This window comes from Fusarium oxysporum, chromosome I (assembly GCF_013085055.1).
Source record: "Fusarium oxysporum Fo47 chromosome I, complete sequence".
NCBI classification, from domain to species: Eukaryota; Fungi; Ascomycota; class Sordariomycetes; order Hypocreales; family Nectriaceae; genus Fusarium; species Fusarium oxysporum.
In genome coordinates this window covers 1,902,097-1,924,860 of record NC_072840.1, presented here as the reverse complement: position 1 = coordinate 1,924,860, position 22,764 = coordinate 1,902,097, and the positions used below count along the sequence as shown (strand labels likewise).

Genomic DNA, 22,764 nt, shown 5'->3' with positions numbered 1-22,764 from the left:
GGGACGGTTTTCAACCCAGGCTCGACGGTGGGGGCCGTGGACTGAGTTCACAAGACAAAGACCCGAGACGTGAACTGCCTGCGAGATGAAGCAAGGCAAGACCAAGGCAACAAATGCAAGATGAAGATCAGAGACCGGTCCGTATCAGAGATACCCCCACGTGCAACTCATAGTCGCGTCTCAGTTTTCGGGGTTTCTGGAAGCGAAACTGGTTGGCGAGCGAATAGAAGAGGGTCTTGTACAACAAGTCATAGACGAAGCGAGACCCAGACGCGGCAATCGTTGATAAAATGGAAAAGATTATGTGGAACAGAAGTTGGTCGACACTTTTTTGTCACGTCCCTGAGGCCGGGGGACCAATCATGGAGTAAAGGGGACCGGGTGGGCACCCGGTGCGGTCAGGTCCGTCAGGTCCGTATGATCCGGGGGTGTTTATGTGTGAGAGTCTGTGGGTGTGACATGAAGTCAAGTCATTCACAGTGGCAAAGATTTATCATGTCAACATCTCGAGATTTGTAACGCGACGCGACGACCGTATGACGATGATGTGCTAAAGGAACACAAGAGAAAGAAGAAGAGGGTGGGAGCGGGATAGCGGGACCTACTGTAGTTTCGCACTACAGCATCCATCTTCCTTTCCCTCCATGTTTTTAGTTCAGACAGCGGAGTTTGGGTGCAGTCGGCGATACGGAACCAGGCAGGGGGTACGCCCGGGGGTGGATGATAAGTCTCTGTAGGTCGGTTGGTATCAACACTAGGCACGGAGTACGTATGGACTATGGAGTAGCACATCATTGAGATGAGACGGCAGATCAAGGCCGCGAGTTTCCATGGGATCGTGAAAGCATAAAGAGGACGGTTCCCTCGCTCCAAATAAGGATACCCTTTCTGTTCTCTAACCAAAACAACAAGCCTCGCTTCTATCCTCCTTTCAAGTACAACGATCCAGCTGTCTCGCCCACCTCAGCTACATCTATATCTCACTATCAACAACAACAACACTCTACAGTTCAACTCTTCTCTACAACATTCACAATGTCTGCTCTTCCTCCTCAGAAGTTCCTCCCTCTCACCCCGGCTCCCAAGTCTTCTTTCCTCTCCCTCGCCCCAGCCACTTCTCCCTCATACCCTCAGAAGCCCGCTGTCCGCTCTCACACTCGTCCCTCTCCTCCTCGACGAGCCTCGACTGAGTCCTCCAGCTCCAGCTCCAGCTCCAACAACAGCTACCGCATCCTCAAGCTTGGACCTGTTCACTACGGCGAGCATGCCGATGAGCACAAGACCGACTTTCATGATGTTATCCTTCACTAAAGTCACGGTAACCTTTGTGAATGGCGTGCTTTTGTGAGGAGGTGTGAAATTATGACAGCGCAAGCGATGATTTTTTATTCATTTCGATTTTCATGAATATGACACAACCAACAAAACTTACGGGATACCACTTTGATTGACAATTTTGGATCATAAGATGAAAAAAGAAAAAAAAAAACAAGGCTAAAAAAGAAAACGAAACGGAAAAAAGCAAAAGGTGAACAAAAGGTCCCCCCAACTGTGAAAAGATTGAATGGAACAAGAGAATCAAACGGGATTAGGATTGAGGTGGGCGGCTTTGGTCTGGATCCTGTGAAAGCAAGAGTCTTGAAAGGCTGAAAAAATTGAAGCGAGGTTTATGCTGTTTTGCATTTCCTTATTATCATCTTCTCTCTCTCATTATCTATCTATCACTGAGAAAGAAAGGAAAAAAAAAGAGTGGAATTATTAGGGAGGAGGACTTTACTGTCTCTATTCCCTGGGAGCTGGAAACATCTTGGCCTACAGTAGCACTATTGATAGCGGCAAATCATGATTCCAGTCCTTTCCGGATAAAGCAAAGAGTGTCGAATCTGCAACCAGAAGGGTCCCTGAGTGACGATGATCAGATATCCATAGCCCATGGGCATTTCGGCATTGAGACCGTGTGTCATGGATAAGAAATGCGGTGCGCTGCGGTGCGGTATGGGCGGCAAGCCAATGTGAGATTGACAGATTTGGAAGGCTGTCCTATCAGTTAGCGTAGTTGCAACACGGGTCTCTCTCAGTCAATCATTGATCTTCGGTCTTATTATTTGACATAGATAGCAAGTGTGGGCAATTGACGTGAATCAATGTGTTGTCTTTTCACTTCCTGTCCATCCATGATCTGGAAAGGTTTGCTCATACATACACGGACATGCAATGTCTGCACACCCATAGACTCAGCCTTTCAGATATTACCGGCATTTCATTGATTCTAGACCGATCATGTGCAAATGCACAGAAAAGATAGTCGAGATAGCGTAGCATTACCGCGCCGCGTCTCGCATTGCATTACATGGAAACCGGCCCAAAAAGAAAAAAAGAAAAGAACGTGCCATCAATAGCCGGAGCCTGCCGCCCGCGCAGACTTGCTATATCCGACATAAAGACTCTTAACCATGATCTGTTTATACACGACCCAATCAGATTCTCCTAGTTTTTGTCCAGGCTCTCGGTAGACTCAGGGCCCGGGGTAGCAGTTTCGGGAGGTGGCCGAGAAACCTGCATGACGTCCACTGAATTTTTCACTTTTTCCTTGTTTATTTATTTTGTCGGTATTTCCTGTCAAAATCCCACTGTTTTATAACAGTGCACAGCATTAAATTATGTTGCCGATCATGGGGGCGGAGAGCATGGCCGGCTTTTTAAGTTAGTCAAGCGCTTACACAGCATTATTTGCGTCAGAGATAAGAAAGGGCAAAAGGAAGATGGTTGTTTTCTTCTAAAAGTATCCGATCTGAAAACCATAAATGTGTCAGCTTATTATCCCATAAAACACCACGAAGCGTGGGTGGTGGTAGAAAAAGGACCCCAACCCTCATTCATCCTCAACGCTTGGGCCAATTGCGGGGAAGCGGCTTGTCACCTTGAAGCGTAGGAAAGTCAATTGGTAGGAAATCATGAGACACGGAAATACGTCATTCCTCATTTTAATGCTCGTTACGCGTGACCTGCTTGCTATCGGAAGCTGACGGTGATCCCTCGGTGTTCCGACGGGGATATCGAGGCGTGTAGAGAATTGTTGCTATGGTTGGTTAGGAGCGGACTGTTTCAAAGACTGTGCTTGTGTACGGAGGCGCATTTGAGACAGGAGGTATGAATAAGATTGCGTTTATAGCGAGGCTGCACCAGGAGAAGGGTTAAACAGCATCGCCAAGACGGCACACAAGATGCTCATGCTGATCACTTTTATTCTACTTGCCCAGAGGTCCAAGCATACTGCGCTATAGATCTCGTGACCAGTTTATAAGTTTACTCAATTTAAGCCTAACCTTTAGTCTTTGAATCCCTGACACTTGATGATACGCTTTGGGATAACATGCTGATGAGTCGTAGCTGGCAAATCCCTCTGTCGCTCCCAGATATGCACCCTTCAGCATGATGATCTATCTGAGAAACCTTCACATGTTGATCAATTCTTAGGAGTAACCATACCGCACACCCTCTTCTTCATCCCATACAGAGCCACTGCACATCTCGGCTTCTGTGCCGTCTCTGACCGTCCATAATCCGCCACGTACAACACACACCCTCAGCTTTCATTCATGTACCACAAGCGTCAAATGCTGAAAGATCATCCTCATGGTGTTCAGTTGCCTTGCCTGTGAAATTCACCACTTCTTCTCAGTGCCTATGACCGTAATCTCCTTTCTGTCCGGATCTACCACCCGGATTATCTCCCGCCAATCAATCCCCACCCTCTCCCGCTCCCGTCCCGGGTCTCCACTCTCCGCTCCGCATCCTCCGGCATGGAACCGGCACCATGTCTTCGTATGCCGCGCGTCTACCCATAACCGCGCTGACAGTAGGTATGGATCTGCCAGAACACGCAGGAGGCCCTCCAGAGGTGGTCGTGCAAACATGTCCAGATCTTTTCCCGGCTTGGCAGGGCGGAAATGGACCGGAGTCCTCGGCTCGACGGGGGTGCGAACCCAGACTGTGAGGTAGTCCATCCTTCCTTGCACAGCTAGCTCCGTGAGCAGTGGTATAATATCTGTTCCTATCCACCCTCTTAAGCGGTCAATTCGTACTTCCAGTCTTGCTATTCTGCGTAGAGCATCTGGTGTTGTGAGCAGCGTAGCTCGGCCGGGAAGTCTGTCGTCGGCTCCGTGCGGAGCGCTCTGTAATTCCCTGCGGATGTGCTGTGCATGGGGCCCTGATGCGTCCAGTAAGAATTCGTTTCCTGCGTACAGTAGCGGAGTGGCGATGGTGTGTAGCGCTGGGTGAGAGAGGAGAATGGGCAGCGGGTTGACGGGTGATCTAGTGCATGGGCAGAGACATATGGGCGTTAAAGATGTGACGAGTGGCTTCAGGATGATGCTGAGAATATCCACGGGGAGGTCGAGGAGGTTGAGGCTGTTGACCTCCGAGGTTGTCATGATGGCGGTACCTATGATGACGACTCTTGACACTGATCTGAGCGAGATATCACTGGTTCGTCCTGTGACTGTGGCATTCTACTATCCAGACCCTAGATGCCTACAGCCCAATATTTCCGGTTTCCGTGAAGCCGCAGCCTTCTTGCGAAACATGTCGTTTGAATAGGATTATGTTGTGAGGTTCAAGTTCAACAGCCAGTGGCGGCTAAGCATGATATTCCCGCGACCAATAAGTGGGGCTTCTGTAGAGCTTCTAGATACAGTCCACTGCACAAGCGACAGAACTCGAGACAACGATGGGAGTTGTATGCAACTCTAGTTGTGAAACTGGTATCCTGAGACGAGCTGGACGGTATAAAGTTACACGATCTGAGTAAGGCTGTCGGTTAGTGCGAACTGTTGATCCATATATACCTACAGTATAAGTACATACCATTCTTAGAGACCAGCCCTAAACTGAAGGCCCTTATGATAATACTTAGAGCCACCTTGGAATAAATTAATAGTAGTTGGATAATTCCTAGCATTGGTTTTCATGGCGGCGTTACTCCAAGTCTTGGCACTATCACAGGAGACTCACTTCCTGACTTGATCATCAGCATCCCCTATCAAGACGATGGCTGTCGCAACAACACGGCCAAGCCCTGTCATCGCTACAGCATAGGAAAGGCATATTGCAACAAGTTTTAGCTGTGTGATTCTATGAGATCTTTCAGACGGTGGCAACTTTTGAAGTTCCGGTTTGCGCCCTGAGATTCATTATCTGGACATCATTACCGCCCATCCTTTAACTCGGCCTTCGTCTCGTTCATTGTGCTGTCGTGACTGTTCCCGAAGGAACTTATTATCATGTCGAGGTCTGATGGTTGTTCCTGTGGCGGACTTTCCACCCCTTCAGCCTCATAATCAATTGCTGAATATACACCTGCTACTCCTGCTCCGTGTCGGACGTCTCTTTGACCTTTACCTCGAGCGTTCAGTTACCATCAGAGAGTTTTTCGACTTCTTCGCCTTGAATGTTGATCAGCTCTTCCAGTTCCTTAACATACGCCTGCCGACTGCGATCCACGTCCTTGTGTTTTGCCTTAATCTTTCTGTTGCGATCAGAGAGCCTCTCGATTTCTTCATCTCGATTCTTGATGTGATCTTCCAGTTGCCGAACATACGTCTGCAGATCGTGTTCCTTTTCGGCCGCATCCTTGAGGTTTGCCTTGAGCGCTTCGACACGATCGAAGAGCTTTCTGAAGTCTTCGTCTCCTTCTTTGAACCTTCGATGACGTCGACGCTCCAGCTTCTTGATTTGCGCGTCTTGTTGTTTGATGACTTCGTCTTTTTCGCTGATAAGTTCGTCCCGTGCCATGATTTTCCTTCTGAGATAAGCAATTCTGCCTTGTTCCATGCCCTCAACACCTGGGGTCGTTTGCACATTGGACGGCCCTGGGATGGCATTGTTGGACAAAGCGGTAGTTCGGTCAACCTTGCGCTTTTTTGTGGCCCTGTTGAAAATATCGCCCGAATTAGACTTGCGCTTGGGGGGATGATCAGTTCCATCTTCATTGCCATCCCCATTGTCCTCTTTGTTCTTGTCTCTGGGAATTCCATCGCCAGCATCCGAGAGGGGGTACTCGTCCCCCTGCACAAAATTTCCATTGTACTTGATGAGTGCTTCCTCCTCTGAGACGTTTGTTGGGAAGAAAGGTCGTGTGTCAGGGAAGCTCTGCCCCCAAAACCGTGACATTTCGTCTGCGATGCCAAGGACGCGCAGGTGGGATGGCCAAATAGCCGCCACAACCAACCAGGCTGAGAAATTCAGAACTTTTGAGCGTCCTTGTCCTATTAGCATTTTGTATTGATGAGATTGGCTAAGGTTGCGCGGGCTGTCTACCCATTTCTCATGCCTGAGAAACCTGGCGACCTTTAGCTGAATCGTCTTGGGCATGTCGAGACGCATATGGTTGTAGTTGGCAAGGACACTCTGGACCCGAGATTGGGCCATTGATGCGTCGTGACAGTTTCTGATCTTGCCACCAAACTCTCCCATACTCGGAGAGTAGGGGTCGAGATCAGATTGCCCTCTCTCGATGTCTACCATCTTGATGAATGCTATTTAATTGTCAGTATATAGAAGGAATGGCAAATGATATCTGAACACAAGGGGAGAGTAAGAGATAAGGTATGAAAGACGAATGTGACGGTGGTCAATAGGATAGATCACAGATGTCCGGGGGGAGGAACATAAGACTGCATTTTGGACCCTCTGAGAGAATTGCCAAAAAGCCAGAAAAGAAAGGGAAGACACTGTTGGATAGATGACACCTACCGGAATCTGGCTCTGCTGTTAGCGCTATCAGAGAAGGTGTGGTAAACAGATCTGCATAGTTGTTCGATGGTAACAAGAATGGGAGAGAGGAAATCATTCTCTGGTATGAACTTGGATCTGAGGTAGGGTAGTCTTGCCATTGCGATTATGTGGCGCTTGCTTCATAAATTATCAATTTCTCCAGGAACTACGGATTCTCTATCAACTTATCAAGTTGAGAGACAAATCACATACATCTCTCATTCCCAACCAGAGTTGCTATAACCAGAGTTGGAAACACCCATGTCAGTCCAGCTTTAGCGCCAGTGTCCAGGTGTTCAGTGAATCAGTGCCCGACAAGAGAGAGAGAGAGAGAGTAGTCCCAGTCTTCAACTGAAGCAGAGCAAGACTCATCATCGACCCGAATAAGAAGTTCGCCAGCCTTGTTAGACTGCAGCACAATTTCAACCCATGGGAAATCTCTTTCGGAGTTCTCACCAACAGGCCGCATAAGCCATTGTGATGAGAACGGGGATAGTTACAGATGGAGGTGTTCATGTCGTGGGCCGGCACGTCACGTCCCGTATAATGCGGATCGCGAAGGGGAACGGGAGGACAACGGCATTTACTACAAGCGAGATGTGGAGGTTACATCTCCTGAAGATGTTGACTGTTTGTATCATACGGGCCGGAGAGTTTTTTATTCTTTTGAGTCAGGCGGGTGTTGCTGTGTGACGATTTTCGGGGTGTACTGAGTTTTGGCAGTTGTACTGATACTGTACGACTACCAATAATAGAAGCAAAGGTGAGAAAAGTCTCGGTTGCTGATTGCCAGAGTTTGAAGGGTAGTAAATACGGCCTGTTGCAATTGACAAGGATAAGTTCCTTCGCTAGGAGGGTAAAACACTGCGGGTATCACGGCCTGCATTTGGCCCTTGTGTCCAAATCGGCAGAAAGAGAATTGACAGACAAGTTGATTCAAGATTTCAATCATCAAGAAACTACTCTTTGTAACAATTGAATTGAGTGCTGTGTGTTCATGAGTTGGTTTTACTCAAGACTCGCTCACCCCAGCAATGAGATACGATGAAACCATGTCACATGATCAGTGACGTCTGCACGCACAGCTGCTCGTCTCAACTCCACCCAACCCAACACCAACAGGGCCAGGGGTGTTCAATAATTAATCGAATTGCCCAGGTAGCTTGGTCGACCAGAAGTGAAAGAAGAAGAGAAGACGCCATCTCTATACTAATAACCAACGGAGAAAGAGTCAGAAAGGAATAGTTTACTGCTCACCGACTGAATAACTATCGACTAACTAAAATCTACATGAATCGGACTCAGCTTGCACTAGGCCAGAGGGCTGAGACTAGTCTAGTACATGCAGATAGATATTGGGCGCTTAAAAGTCTACGTGGTGACAGATTCTCCCAGTGAGAGATCTCCCTGAACTCTGCCTTACCTTAATCGCTACTAGAAGGAACAGGAGGATCATATCAAATTGGACTAAGTCAAAGGATCTCTGATGCACGGCTCACGATGCCGTTGGTAGCATCTATGCAAGAGGCTGACTTACACGGACATTCCTTTCCGTATAGATCCATAGCTTAGACCTCGAGAGGCGGTGACATCAAACCTCGTGCACAGTCCTCATAGACGCCCACGAGGCGTTTTCATCTCTCCAGAACCCACAATGAGGCTGTAGAATAAGATATATCGAAACATATTCCTTTGCTGCATCGTTGATGGGTTGGTCGTGGCTTTCTTTAGGGCCGCTGTTATGGCCGTGGCGTAGCGTGGCGTAGGGGGTCGCAGATTGGGCCAGAGGATCAGTGTGACTGTTAGTGGGGGCAAACTTAAACCAACTTCAACCTGACTTCCATTGGAATATATAGGAATAAAATGGATAATATCATGCGAGAAATAAGATCGAGAATAAGACAGGTCAGCATTTGTCCACCAAGTAAAAGCAAAAGTTAAGGCTATTAGCGAGGATACCCCAGTTCTTCGAAATCTCGCCTAAGTGTAGCGGATACATGGGATCCTGGTCATTTCTTATTCACACGCCCCAATCACACTCCTTTCAACTCAATCAAGCAAGGGGCACCTAACCCATGCATGTCAAAACGGTTTGTGAGATAAAGTAAAGATGCAATTCAAACTATCAAGGAAAGTAGATAGATAAGTGTAGAAGAAGAAGAAGAAGAACAAGAAGAACAAGAACAGGACGAAAATAACCAAAATGATGCCTTCTGACTTCCGGAAATGACTGTATCACCCTCTCATCTGTGCTGTTCTGGGAGTCCGGGTTTGTTGCCAAACAACTCCAGGGATACCACGGTCCATCTATGGATTCAGAAACAAATCCAAAAAGATATAAGAAATCCCCTCCATGATCACCATGCGTTTCCGCCTTGCGCGGGGCAGCCAAAGCTTTTGCAGATCTAGGAATCTGCTCATAACTTTTCTCCCTTTCTTCGAGGGTATCGAGGATCGCTATACGTGACACTCGTTAGCTGCACTGCAGCGTAGAGGCTCGCTTTCAAAGGGAAACTCAGATACCAACCTACTAGGTCGCCCGAGGAGGGTTAGGGCACTGAGGGCGTCCACAGTAGCCCTCCCACGTAGTCGAGCCCTGATCGGTGACGTTGCTCATGCATCGGCAGGAGGTGCCGGGCTGAGGATCAAGGTTAGAAACAGTGCAGCCACACTGAGTCCAGTGCTGAGTAGTTCTCCAGTAGCACATGGTTGCTGATGGTTTTGAGTTGGAACCTTGAAGAGAATGCAAGAGAGTTTTTGTCTGTTATTGAAGCTAAAGACTTCAATATATAGCAACAAACTGGCGTTGTGCGAGGATTGGTTTGTTTGACAGCCTGAGCTAGTTGACTCAAGAGATGACAGGCAGTTCACAGCCGTGATCCGAGAAGTTTGTGTGAGTATTTGGTCACACTTGTCCCGACGGGTGTGGCTTTGTGTATCTGACGGAAAGAGGCTTGCTGCCGTGGTAGACTATGGAGGGTTGGCACCAAAATATGGCTGAGGATTGGGGTTTAAGCTGAAGGACAATGAGACTTCGAAAGGAAGAGATCTTCAGAGTGATGATATGGAATATTGAGTGTAGAACGGTGGTTTGAAGTGCTGTTGAGTCTGAGCTGTGAATATCGGATTGAGGCAGGTGTCCTTGGCCCTTATATAGCTGGTGACACGGTCCCGAGGGTTTGGAAACGATTATGACTGAGCGAGGCAGTTTACTGTCCATGACACTATGTGTACAGGTGTCTTGGAGATTCCACAATGTGAAAGTCGAAATAACCCTCAAAACGAGAGCAAGGAAGACGGATTGTTGGTCCTGTTTGCACTTCCCAGGTGTTGAAAGACCAGGAGCTAGGTTGCTTAGATAGGTTGGTTGGTTAGCTACCTAGTCAGTTGGCTCTGGGTCGGCCAGGGGGTGAGGCTTGGAGGGGGTGTGTGTTGGTGCGCAAAATGTACTGCCAGGCACTCCCCTTTCTTCTCGGCCCTCTGTCCCCGCAAACACCACAGAAAAGAGGCGAGGGGAATTCTGGAAAAGGAGGCAATCAGCTTGTAAACTGAGATATAACCTCCGAGCCCCAAATCAGGTCGCTTGTGTGCCGCAACACCACGCTCTGTTGGCAGGCTGGTCCAAGGGTTGACTTACGTCAAGGCACATCAGTCCACAAGGAAGTTTTGGGCAGACCAACAGCATTAGACTCCGATACAGGTCTGAGAGCCCTCATAGAATTCCACGCGGTGTGACTGTGAAGGAGATTGTGTGAGCATGTTGGCTTCAATGGGGCCCTTTGTAGAATGGGTCATCGTGCATCCACACTCTACGGACATGTTCTTCTGCATTGAGGGGAACCACCATCATGCATCTCAAATCCGTCGTCAACATCATGGTCGCAGTCAGAAGGGCCAGCAGTTGCGATTTCTTTATGTAGTTGGGTACGGTTTGCTTGATGCTCGATTGCCTGCCGTGAGCAGTGGCCGGCTGTCACACGTTGCAGCCTGTGAACACTCACTAGTTTAGTTTGGTAATGGCATCGTACAAACTTTTATCGAGGAGCAGTACAGGTCGGGCAACATAATGAGCTACTGTCTCGTAGCCCAATTTCTTGAAATGCTGGAAAAACTGATGTTGAACGATCCCCTGCATCCGTAATCGAAGGCATGCGTCAAAGATCTAAGCTCCCTTGAAAGCTGATGGCTTGCTCAATGAGCGGGAAAGCTCGCCCCAAGTTCCCACTAGTAAAGCTGCAGGCCTGACGTTCAGATGACAGCCTGTACCCATGCTACCATCCATTACTCGAAAGCCTTCAGAACACTGAAGCTGAACCTGGTCAGAGAATATGACACTGGTAATTGGTGTGTTTCAGCAAACAAGTAAGACGGCTTTGCCGAAGTCGCCGATTTTTGCAGCTGCCACATGGACGTGACAGCTCCCTACCTGCCACCCTCCTATTGATGCCTCTTCCGCTGTCGATTTAAATTGCGGCCAACAGATACCGGCTTGTGCCATGACGCCACAGAAATTGGTATTTTTCATGAATGCGGGCCCCCGGACGTTCTTTCGATCTCCCTGGTGACCTACCAACTTGTTCTTCGGCACATCTCGAGGAAAATTTCTTCCTTCGTGTGTCTGTTGGTCTAGGTTCTGCCATAGTTCCTTGTCCCTTGGCTAAGCTAAGACGCGAGAGGCGTTAGACGCCTTGTGGAGCTAGCGGATGTTGCACATGATCCGCGAAGAGACCATTAATCCCTATGTAGATTAGGTAGACGACGGGATGTAGGGTCGTTCTGGGGTCGTCAAAGGTCAAAGGGTCAGGTACTAGCTGTGTTTGAGAGCGAACAAAGAAAGACTGCAGAACCCTGTCAACCACTAGGGTTTGGACATATCAACACCATTAGGGAGATGCATATAGTACATGACAGCGGCCTATGTGAGTGGGAATATACATATCGCGCTTGCATCAACGGGTCAAACTCTCGTTGCCGAGTTTGACGCGGCGGATGAAAGTAACGCTGTTGCTTTGAGCAATTCACCTCGTCAAGGCGGCCTGTTCGGAGTGATGTCTAGGTGGATATGCGGGCCAAATCATGCGCGCGGGCCGCTGAAGGCACACCATGAGAATACCCGCGACAAGCCAACAACACATGTAGATGCCAAGGAGAGCAGACGTCGGCTGTTCCTGATACTGGAAGTGTCTTCAGCGATCACCAAGGAGAGTGTGAAGAATGTAGCCAACCGTGTATCCACATCTCGTAAAGACGGGGATGATTCCTGATTGTGCGTCATGTCTCTTTGTTCTATTCTCCACTAATGGTATTATCTGCGCCTCGTTCTCGACTATCAGGTCGTGCATACGGAAACGAACGACATGTAGTCTAGGATAGCTTTACACAATTCCGCGCTGCTGCATGACTCGATGCACGAAGGGAGAGGTTTGTCACACATGGTTGTGCTTGACCATTCCCTTCTCGATGATGAGAAGTGTGACAAAGCTGTAGTTTGTGCGTTCCACTATCCCAAAGTGCCCCATGTTGTGCCGTGCCATATCATGCCATATTCAAGTTAATATATGCCGGTTTGTCCATTCCGGGTCTTGGGATCTTCGTCAAAAAGTTGTGTGGGTGTGAAACTATACGTCGAGTGATGATGCCGAAGCGGGCCAGTATCGACATGGAAGTCAAAGGAGACTTTCATTTGGATGCTGTCTGTTGGTGAAGTGGAAATACAACTGCCGTTGTAGGCTGAATGATGATCTGAAGTATAATTCGTGTACCTTGCAGTATCTGAACTCCTTCCTTACAGTGCTGACCTACCACGTCTGGCATCCTTCTGTACATACTAAAGCAGGTCCGATGGCTTCAACTAGAAGAACTCTTTCCTACTACAAAGTATTGCTGAACTCTGATTGGACTGAGCTTGATCAGGGAAGCGATTACCCCTGTCATGGGGCGCTTGGAGCTGTTGCTTCGACAGAAAACTTATATAGAATTGACACTGTCCATACCGCCGATGGATACGCTATAAGCACAGTGTTATTATGCGGACGCACATCCCCCTGTCTGTTCTCCAGGCGGGGGCCGATAAACCCCTGCACCTTCCTGCAGCTTAGGTTGGGTGTGATGGCGCGCGGCTGTACCTTACCTTGTCTTCACATCAACTCAACGCGCCTCAACCCATCACAGCAAACCTCGAGCCGATGAGTCGATGATTTGACTCCAGCGGCGCCTTTCTGGCGCGGTTGTTGGTAAATCGACATCTTCACCCTGGGCTGGCCCACTCTGTACTCTGTACGAGACAAACTCCGCTGCGGCTGCGCCTACTACTACCTCTTGCGCCTGCAACTGCGTCTGCGCCTGCGCCTGCGTCTACACCTGCAACCCCCTTGCCGATGTTGTCTTCAAAGGCCTAATTTGTGTTGGTTTGGGTCGTTTTGCGCATTATATTTCACGAACCTTGCGTCTCTTCTTGGTACTTTTCATTCCGGATGACCTCCCGGAGCTCAGAAGCAAGTGGGCAACACACTAGATCAGCATGCAACAGAGTCTCATCGTCACACTCTCTACGGCCCTTGGCATGAATTCCTCCGATCTTTTCCTAAGAGCAATACTGTCATGCTCTTCACACTTTGACCGCTTACATCTTGGTGCCGTCAAACCCTTGAACCCCGAAGAGCCGAGGGTGTTGGTGTGTCTGGTATCATCTGCGGCCCTAGGATCTTCCCGTGGGCGGCCTTTGATGCGGCCTGATTCCTTCAACGGCCCCCAAGGCTTGTAGAGCTTGAGAAGCTTCGATAGGCATATTTGTACAAACTATTTGCTTAGTTTCGGTCGGCCACGGTCCGACTTAAGGTGACGAACACGCAACCACTATCATGCATCTCTGTCTGCTCCTTTGTGACCCCGTAAAGGTACCCTGGCACATGGCGTATGAGTCAAGTGATTGATACTGCATTCTACCTGCATTACACCTTCCAAGCTGGATTTCTCTCAGACGAGTGTAGTCGAGCTGCAGCCTTGATTAAGATCGTCCAACAACAACCTCATCATCTCACGATACATACCCAACAAGTTACATGCAAAGTGGCTCCGTGACTGGTTTGGTTCACTAAACACTCTCAATCGAGATGTAGCCGATGCAGAAGAAAGTACTCTAGCTCCAACATCCCTAATTCTCTCACGTCTCGACTTACATCAAGGCATGGGGCACGGGACGGCACGGATAACACTAGCTCGAGTTGTCCTCGTTCACAAAAGCTCATCACACATTACCCTTGTTTGAAGTGTTGGTTTCGCACACGTCTTGGTACAAAGAAATTATCGCCATGCATGTATTGATAATCACTTCTTGTGATAACTGCCTAGCAGGGGCAGCACCCACCTTCCCAAGAGTAAGACTAGGTCACCATATCAAGTTAGGAGAACTCCGAAGTAACTAGATACGAGTTGCATACTCTGGTGGACCGTGCCGTGAGTACGGATGACCCAAGCCGTCAAGAAGCTGTCCGTCTTCCGAAAGTGACGGTGTGGGTGTTAGTGAGCCAGAGTTGCTGCATCGTAACTAGTCTAGTCACCAACAAGAGCTTTACTTTGCGTTGAAAACTAGTTCGGGTCACGCGAAGTGCTTCCGAGCAATTACAAGTTCCCTGCATGTTGTGGCCGTGGTGACACCGACTAATGGACTGAGCTGACTGCGGTTCAAAGAAAGAGATATGGTCAAGAGCGCGCAAGAGCGCGTCTGCGCCTAGCAAATGACGTTGATTAGGCAATGACAAAGCGAGTTTAAATCCATACCAAGTTCCTGGTTCTTCAGGGGTGGTAGGGTTTAGCGACAGGCTGCAACGGCGGCGCTTAGGAGTTATCCTCATTGGTCGACCAACACTTATGCTTCAACCCTGGTCACAACCCCAAAGACCTCACGCTCTGTGCAGGTCGAGATACAAAAAGAGAGCGAGGGCAGATAATTTCGAGAAAAGCTACAGCTTAGTATTAGATATTGACCTTCCAGAGTATAAATTTGGTTTATCAGTGATAATTTGTAGGCATTATCATGAACATTGAGACTTTGTGATGAATCTCAGCCGTCGAAAGGCTGAGGGTCAGGTAGAATTCCTTATTCCACCACAGCATCACAGGATCATATTTATTATTACCTTCTTACTTGGGACCACAGCGGTCACTTCTTACCCTCATTTCCGCTGCTTTCCATCTACAAGCGGTCCTCTCGAGCCTCATCATATGAGGCAGCGATCAGCAAGAAACAGAACTAAGAACAGAGCGAGGTCAATAATGCCCCCCAGTCAACACATCCTTGACCAGAAAGCTCTTCTTTCATAGGCAAGACAAAACTGCGTAATGATTGGATAATGTACTTTTTACAAATGGGTATTGACTATCTAGCTGAGGGTTTCCCCTCTTGTCATTACTCCTTAAATGAGTGACTTGTAAGCGGGATGTGGGCAAAACCTAATCAGGCATGATATAAAGCTCGGCATGTTTCTTTACATCGAAGACCTAACCAACTGGCCAATAGGGTGCATTGTATGATCATATTTATCCGTCCCGGGCAGATGGGGTCTAGTTTATTGGCTATTTAATGGTATGTGTTGTTGGCTGTGTATGGAGTGGAGTGGCACATGATGAAAAGAGATAGAAAGTGGCAGAAGTATGGAAGATGATCATCAAGACGCCGTTCTCGGTAGACCCCGCGGCATTTAATTCTCGATCAACCTCACTTCTGAACCCGCCTTTACTAGGGCATTGCTGAGACTACCTACACCTTTCCTGGATGCCGAAGGAGGGTTATCAATGATGGCCAGCTCATAGGTCTCAAAGCATCGAATAGGTGCCATGGTCGGTGTCAAAAAAAGATATGATCCGACACCGACTAGGAGATATGTCGAAGACAGACAGACCAAAGCCGTAACACTTTCTTTGATCGGTGACTTTCATTGCTTAGGTCTACCGCCTCGCAACAGTTGTGGAAAGAGAAGTGCCAGAGTTAGGTCACGAGAGAACTCAAGGTGACGAGATGAGATAGATCTGTGGGTTTCATATGCTTGTTGTCAGAGGAGTAGGATTTTAAGACAATACAAAGAGTACATATCGCTTTTATTCCCATCACATCAATATGCTCTACTACGATGCTACAAAATACAATCAAGGGATATACGAGATTCGTGTCCTGACCTCGCATACATTCTACTAGCGCACACTTTCCCTCCTTTCTTAGAACGAGAGATCTCATTTGGACTGAATGATTATCGACTAACCTCTTTGATGAGTCTACAGGTTCAGCCTCAGGCTGTCGTTGGCGCGAACCCCAGTATTAACACAAGAAAGACTAGAGTGGCTATGAAGCACCTAGTGAATTCACCAGTGTCACTGTTGAAAAACAAGGGTTGTAACACAAGAGTTCATAGTCAGGTAGCCTCAGCGAGCAAGAAACTCTCTGACCCTAGGTCCAGGTGCCAAAAATAACTAGTCTAAAGTCTACTAATCTGCATTAAATCCATGATAATTTTACCTAAATCTTTTCATTATTTAGGATAGTTATCCTAGGATTTCTTGCCTTTCCTGTGAATCAGTTGTCGGTCGCCATCTTCGTTTCAAACGTGACAAAAATACGGCAATGGCCAATCTCATAAGTCAAACTTCGTCCATGGCTGAATTTGTTTTCATGAGCATCAGTACCTACATGTTATACCTAGTACTCTATCTAAAATTTTATACTGAATAATTTACTCTGTTAAAAAGGGGGCAAATTTAGGATAACCTCTGAAGATAAATGATAACCTGCTATCCTTCTTTCGATCACAGTGGCATCTGATGATTTCTAAACGGGCTCTTTTATGGTTATCTATGAATCACTGGTATTTCTAAAAACTGTTCCCTCAGGGTATTAGACAACAATCGAGGTGGGTGACCGTGATTCACCGTCCTCCAGCAGCGGCCTTTGCTCTGGGTATAAAGTCTCTCTCCCTCCTCTAACCTTCTTCCTCCTCCTTTATCTTCACACATTCTTCAATTTCTCACTTCTCGTCATCGCCGCATAATCTACGCGAATCGCCTACAACAATGGCCAGTATGGACCATATCGATGCAGCTCGTGCTCGCTTGCATTCCCTCTTCAACGCCTCATTCGAGAAGCTTGACGACGCTCTCTCGAATGCGAGTACCACAGTATCTCACAAAGCCCATTGCTATCGTGTTGATATACACCTTCTCGGTGTATTATCCATCATTGGCACAAACGAAGGACCCGCTGTCAACAACTTCGTCGAGGTCCATGTGCCTCTCCCATCACAACGCGGCGACACATTCATCAAGGACGAGATTTAATCAAAGATCGTCACCAAAGCTTGTGCTCGTCTTTAACGAGTTCCAAGTACAGCAAACACTTTGTAAGCTTATGGATCTATCTGCCTCTGGATATCAGCTGCGACTGACACTATTTGTGGTAGGGTTATGTCGGCAACACAGATTCCAGCCCACGCCTTGAAATTTTCTATAAGCTCAACACAAGGCTCAAGCATTGGCAAGTGACTGGAGTCGACAAACTATTTGGCTTGCCAAGTCACCATTCAAAGGTGGCTTCCTCTGCAATGCCATGGGCCTTGGTGAAAGTACTCAGGCATTGGTCGCCGCCATTCAAGTGAAGAGAACCATGCCTACACGATCTGGTTTTATTGCAATCGTTACACGGGCTGTTTGTGTTTTGCAATGGGCAGATGAGATCAAGCGACACCTCAAACCAGTAAGCAAATTTCTATATCTGAGTCATACAGTTACTTATTTCATCAACAGGAACACCATACCCTATACAGCTTCCTTGATGATGATCCTGGTATCGATAAAAACCGTCGCCTGCAATATAACATTGTCGTTTCTTCTTGCAACTTCCGCATGGCAAAATACCAGGATTTAGTCAACTTTGCGGTTTTCTGCCACGCGACAGCGAGTTATGGAGTCGATGAGACTCGCAAGACGTGTAGGACAAAGCTCGAATGACCCAATTCCGTCTTAAATTCCAGCCATTATGATGCGATTCGACGAAATATCGCTGTCATTATTCTGTACGATCCTCACAAAAAAGCCTTGCTCTACTCAAACAATGACAATATACGGCCTGAAGAGCCTGGAGATGATCTTTTCACTCGTCCCTACCAGGGTTTAATCGTGGCTCGCCCCAAATCCATGGTGAGACTGAAAGCGAAGAAAGTTGAGCACGTATTCGAGTTCATCGATCGAGTGGATGTCTTGGTCGCTGGGCAGATGGTTGCATGCGCCAGGAAGTATCTCCGGCGACAGAAAGCGATATCAGATGAGAGAAAACAGGGGCCATGTTCCTTGACGTTGTGGGTGAGGTACTGGCTCACTTTGCTCGCAGAGACGAGACGTCCTCGCGCCAGATTGTAGCCTATAATGGACAGTGTCTATCCACACACGGTCTGAGATCGTTCGCCAGTCTAACAAAACTGACAGTGGTCCGAATGCACCGCTGCTGGGTACTACCTCTGGCGGCTCAGGATTGGGCCTTGCTGGGGGATCCTGGGTCATTGTCTGTGAGCCCTGGTGGGCAACAGGCTTGCATCAACAGGTCATAGTTCGTTGCCATCAAATGCCATGGCCAAAGCAGGTTGTGGCATACAGAGTCCTGGCTAATGGGTCCGCAATTGTCATGTGGAAGTTGTCAAGCATCGAAAAGCAGGCAGAATTCATCAACGGCGCGGAGGCCTGGTCTATAAGAAGGCTTCAGAGCCCATGCCTCAAGGCATTGTTTCATGTTAAAATAGAATATACCCTGAGAGGCTACCACAAACGGGATGAATCGATACCATGGTATTAACACCATTTGCAACGGATCATGCATCCGCCGCGCACCTCCCAGCTTAAAATCATGGACTGGAAGTGGTGGGTAAATTTTGGCCGACAAGGCAACATCATGTACTTGGAACAAGCGAAAGAATGGTGAGCTGTAATTGGTGAGTGATGCATGGCTACAACACTTTGGAACTCTCTGTCAGTTTCATAGGCGTTGTTTAGGGGCCACAATGAGGTCGCTAAGGAATCTTCACCTGATCTGCCACCTGTGAACTTAGATAGAAAGTACTGACTATGACAAGTGCGGCAGTATGACAGGTCTCTATTCTTAAATCATGACCGTGACATCTGGAATCTCAGATTGGTCATTCCTCTCCCCTCAGAGAAGTGTCCTTTGGCTGGTCGAGAGCCCATAGACTCATAGCACCAAGCCTCAGTACCATCTCACTCCATTACATTGATCCCATCATGCTGCATTCACACCCATCAAAGCAGCCAATTTCCGTCTTCAGACTTATTTCTTGCCAGAGTTGGACGAGTGAGTGTAGCCACTGGGAGACGTGTAGGTTGAGCTGCCTTGACCATCGTTGTGGTAAGTGCTTCCATTGGGGTTGGAGTAATAGTAGGAGCCATCTCTGGATAGAATGTTAGCACTTGATATGCATCTTGGTCGGTTCACGCCTACGTGTTGGAGTAATGATAAGAGTTCGAGTTGGAGGCACTAGCACCGTAGTCCCGGGAGCAATAGTGGTTTCCCTAAGACATGTTAGCAGTGACACGAATAGGTGTGTAGATGATGGGTCTAACCAGGCTGTTGGTGCCAGAGTTCTTGGTGGTGTAGTCCTTAGGCATGTTTACTCGTTTGACGAACAAGAAGATGGAGTGGTTTCGTTACTCTGAGGTTCTTGTGAGAGTTATTATCGAAAGTTCAAAAGAGCTTCAGTGCCGGGAAAGTGAGCCTTTTATAGTGAGGGGGATTAGTCCCAAACGATGCCATGTCGTATTCACATGTTTAGTTATCTCTTGTGATGATTTCATTGGTGGTTTGCCTATCGCAACTACTAAAGAGAGACAAGCGAAGAAATCGTATACCCCCATGTAGTTGAAGTTGCTAAGGAAGCTCGACCTGGGTTGGTTCATGTTAGCAATTGAGTTTCTCGTTAATTAGCGTCAATAGCTCACAACAAGTAAACAGGATATTGCTAGTGGAACATAAGGTGAACTCTGTACAGACCATAAAGCATAAACAACACAGGGGTTAAGCAAGCGGTAGGAGTCTTGCTGCATCGCGATTACGGAAAACTCTGTGAAGAATTTGCGTTTCTTGATGAGATCATTGCTTCAATGCTTTCTTGGAAACTTGTAGTTTATGTGTGCTTACTGTTAAACCGGAAATTCCGGTCTGACCTGGGTTTGTGATATGCATAGGGTAAGTCAACATCTGTGAAGTCAAACTTGGCATTTGAGGTACAAACAAGATTGTCTCATTGGCTATTCCCTCGTACATCCCGCAGAATTGTATGCAGTTAGGTCATCTTCGCAGTAGTTCTAAGTTGGTGTATGTCATTTGGTCCGGGTGCAGTTTCACGCCGTATGTTTGCTTTGTAAGTGACGAGGATGTGTTGCGATCTGCTTCCTTGGAATCGCCACAAGATTCTGGATCACACACATATATAAAGTGAACAAGCTCACTTCTTTCCCTGTAAAAGTTTGGAATAGCTATCAAACGATATAAAAACTTATTTGCTGAACCAAAAACTTCGTCTCATACAACTTAACAATAGTGAACACCGCGATGGCACCCAAAATTTTGCTGTAAGTGCCAATCATATATCACTTTGTATAATATGTGGTCATTGAGAAAACTAACTTGCCCTTCTAGTACTGGAGTCACTGGTAAGAATGGTACCTCAAGCGGACTTTGTCCAAACTGACACTTGCCAACAGGCTTCGTTGGAGGAACTGCCTTTTCCAAGATACACGATGCCCACCCGGATTATGACTATACCCTGTATATTCGTAGCGAAGATCGTGCAAAAATCATCTCGAAGAAGTACCCCGAGGTCAAATTTGTGTATGGAGACCTTGCGAGCACCGATGTGATCGAGAAGGCGGCATCTGAAGCTGACGTGGTTGTTCGTAAGTTCAACATACCTCAAGAATGAGGGGAGAACTATGACTTACACTTGCGAATAGATACGGCAGAATCTGCAGACTCACTCCCAGCGGCAAAGGCAATCGCAAAAGGTCTTGCCTCTGGCCATTCGACAGAAAACCCGGGATACTACATCCATCTTTCAGGAGCAGGTATCCTGACCTGGTATGATCTCAAAAATCAGCGCTATGGTGAACCACCTCTGCCAGAGCAGAATTACCATGACATCAACGACATTGACCGGATTCTCAACCTTCCTGATGAAGCGATCCACAAGGATGTTGACAATGCTGTCCAGAATATCAACTCAGATGTCGTCAAGTTCCTCATTGTATCACCTGGTGTTATCCACGGAACTGGCCTCGGGTTGTTCAATAAGACTAGCATGACAGTTCCCGGCTTGGCTCGAGCAACATTTGGTCTTGGCTACACCCCTTTCGTTGGAGCTGGAAAGGCAAAATGGGATTCCGTTCATGTGGAGGACCTTGCAGACTTTTTCAACAAAGCTATCGAAGCAACCCAGGACCCCTCCAAGAAAGAAGACCCTGAGATATGGGGTAAGAAAGGGTACTACTTTGTCAGTGGCGGTGAACACCAATGGAAAGACCTCGCAACCTGGGTTGCCGACGAGGTTCATCGTCAAGGGTATATACCTGAGTCTAGGACCCAGTCTGTTAAATTCGAAGATGTAATCAAGCAGGGCTATAAGGCTGGAATTGCGTGGGCCATCAACTCGAAAGGAGAAGCGGAGAGAGCGAGGAAGTTCCTGGGATGGGAGCCCAAGGCCCCGTCTCTTAAAGACACAATTCCTGACTCTGTGACTTGGGAGGCTGAGATTCTCGATCTGAAGCCTAAGTACAAATGAGACATAGGGCGGACAACAATTGATTGTAACTTGGTACCGATTTTTGGGCCGAAGTGTCTTAGCGAAAGGAAAAAAGAAAAAGGAAAAAAGCTGTGTGCTGGATGATGTCTGGGAAGATGTCGTGGTCCACCACTTTCATCCTGGAAAATATGAAGCTATTCGCAGAATTTACGAAGATTTAGTAAGTACAATTAACAGAATTGCACTTGAGAATGACTTCCACCACAGTTGCAATGCCTTGCCATACCAGTTCTCAAAAGTTGCTAGGGCGTTGATCTCCCTTCATCGTCTTATCTCATATTGGTCATCAATACCGCAGGTCTATCTATTGGCCACCATTCTGAACTGACAAGCATAATCTCAGATTTACGAGTATTTCTTGTCACGTATTAGCACACGTTCATTAGCATCTTCGTTGTAACCTGGCACAGTCTTATGGCCTGAGATGTGTCTCCCGAGGCATCACGTGAGGCTTCTTTATGTCATGTCGTAGACTGATCAACCGTCTTGAAAGTGTATTCCTCGAAGCAACCACTGCTTCATGTCTAGCTCAAAGCTTAGCCGAATAATGCTTATGTCTCGAAAGGCCATCTCTGTTACCCAGTTCCACAGACAATGCGTAGCTAGGACAGCCTCGACGTTGATCCGACATTGCAAGAATGGCTCATGAGTTGTCTCAAGGTCACAAAGAGTCGTCATTCGTCAGATAGCGAGTCAGACAGATACTACGATAGAACTGGTGGTTGCAAGCGAGTAAGTTAGCAATCCGTAGACGCCGCGACTCCGAAAGCGGCAAAAATAGTGAAGTCGGCATTGCCGTCAGGCTTTGGGTACACAAGCTTGAGGGACAGCTGCTACTAGTTGGGCTGCAGTGGTAACTAACTACCTGGTTCTTCCTCAGGCAACCGAGGATCAGGAACTCGGAGAAGAAAATTTGATCTAGGTAGAGGCGGCTAAATCCTTGCCACTGGTCATAAGCTGAGTGATGATTTGTTGAGGCAAAGGTAAATCTCTTTCGAGGTTCAAGGTTCACAGTACAGTGTTATGTTTCAAAAGATCGCTCTCGCACTTTAGCCACAACAAGTACAACATGCATTTTGACTGACTGCCAATATAGAAAAAAGAAAAATGGAACATGAGATAACTGATACCAAACTATTGG

General features: G+C 47.5%; 5 protein-coding genes across 5 annotated transcripts; 2 read left to right on the top strand and 3 right to left on the bottom strand.

Annotated features, from left to right (window-relative positions):
- Positions 1 to 3,191: 3,191 nt before the first annotated feature.
- FOBCDRAFT_210770 (uncharacterized protein) lies at positions 3,192 to 4,606 on the bottom strand. Its single transcript, XM_031181224.3, has one exon. It carries the CDS (start codon positions 4,431 to 4,433, stop codon positions 3,666 to 3,668), a length of 768 nt encoding a protein of 255 aa, XP_031041992.2. The 5' UTR covers positions 4,434 to 4,606; the 3' UTR covers positions 3,192 to 3,665.
- An 803-nt stretch (positions 4,607 to 5,409) lies between these two features.
- Positions 5,410 to 6,850, bottom strand: FOBCDRAFT_255267 (uncharacterized protein; the record flags this gene model as incomplete). The annotated part of the gene is made up of 2 exons (XM_031181222.3): positions 5,410 to 6,536; positions 6,754 to 6,850. 2 exons carry the CDS (start codon positions 6,848 to 6,850, stop codon positions 5,410 to 5,412), a joined length of 1,224 nt encoding a protein of 407 aa, XP_031041990.3.
- A 9,986-nt stretch (positions 6,851 to 16,836) lies between these two features.
- FOBCDRAFT_194648 (uncharacterized protein) lies at positions 16,837 to 17,769 on the top strand (the record flags this gene model as incomplete). The annotated part of the gene is made up of 3 exons (XM_059608796.1): positions 16,837 to 17,043; positions 17,285 to 17,515; positions 17,566 to 17,769. 3 exons carry the CDS (start codon positions 16,837 to 16,839, stop codon positions 17,767 to 17,769), a joined length of 642 nt encoding a protein of 213 aa, XP_059463800.1.
- Positions 17,770 to 18,818: 1,049 nt separating this feature from the next.
- Positions 18,819 to 19,499, bottom strand: FOBCDRAFT_313721 (uncharacterized protein). The gene is made up of 3 exons (XM_031181216.3): positions 19,390 to 19,499; positions 19,268 to 19,338; positions 18,819 to 19,217 (listed from the first exon to the last, which is right to left on the bottom strand). The coding sequence occupies exons 1-3, from the start codon at positions 19,432 to 19,434 to the stop codon at positions 19,097 to 19,099; spliced, it is 237 nt and encodes a 78-aa protein (XP_031041984.2). The 5' UTR covers positions 19,435 to 19,499; the 3' UTR covers positions 18,819 to 19,096.
- Positions 19,500 to 20,429: 930 nt separating this feature from the next.
- FOBCDRAFT_246643 (uncharacterized protein) lies at positions 20,430 to 21,602 on the top strand (the record flags this gene model as incomplete). The annotated part of the gene is made up of 3 exons (XM_031181215.3): positions 20,430 to 20,478; positions 20,530 to 20,721; positions 20,779 to 21,602. The coding sequence occupies 3 exons, from the start codon at positions 20,430 to 20,432 to the stop codon at positions 21,600 to 21,602; spliced, it is 1,065 nt and encodes a 354-aa protein (XP_031041983.3).
- Between the last annotated feature and the right edge of the window lie 1,162 nt (positions 21,603 to 22,764).

Coding starts and splice junctions, on each gene's coding strand:
- FOBCDRAFT_313721 (XM_031181216.3), bottom strand. CDS start 19,434: ATGCCTAAGGACTACACCACCAAGAACTCTGGCACCAACAGCCTG. Junction 19,339..19,389: donor ACTCTGGCACCAACAGCCTG/GTTAGACCCATC, acceptor AACATGTCTTAG/GGAAACCACTATTGCTCCCG. Junction 19,218..19,267: donor TCTTATCATTACTCCAACAC/GTAGGCGTGAAC, acceptor CATTCTATCCAG/AGATGGCTCCTACTATTACT.
- FOBCDRAFT_210770 (XM_031181224.3), bottom strand. CDS start 4,433: ATGACAACCTCGGAGGTCAACAGCCTCAACCTCCTCGACCTCCCCGTG.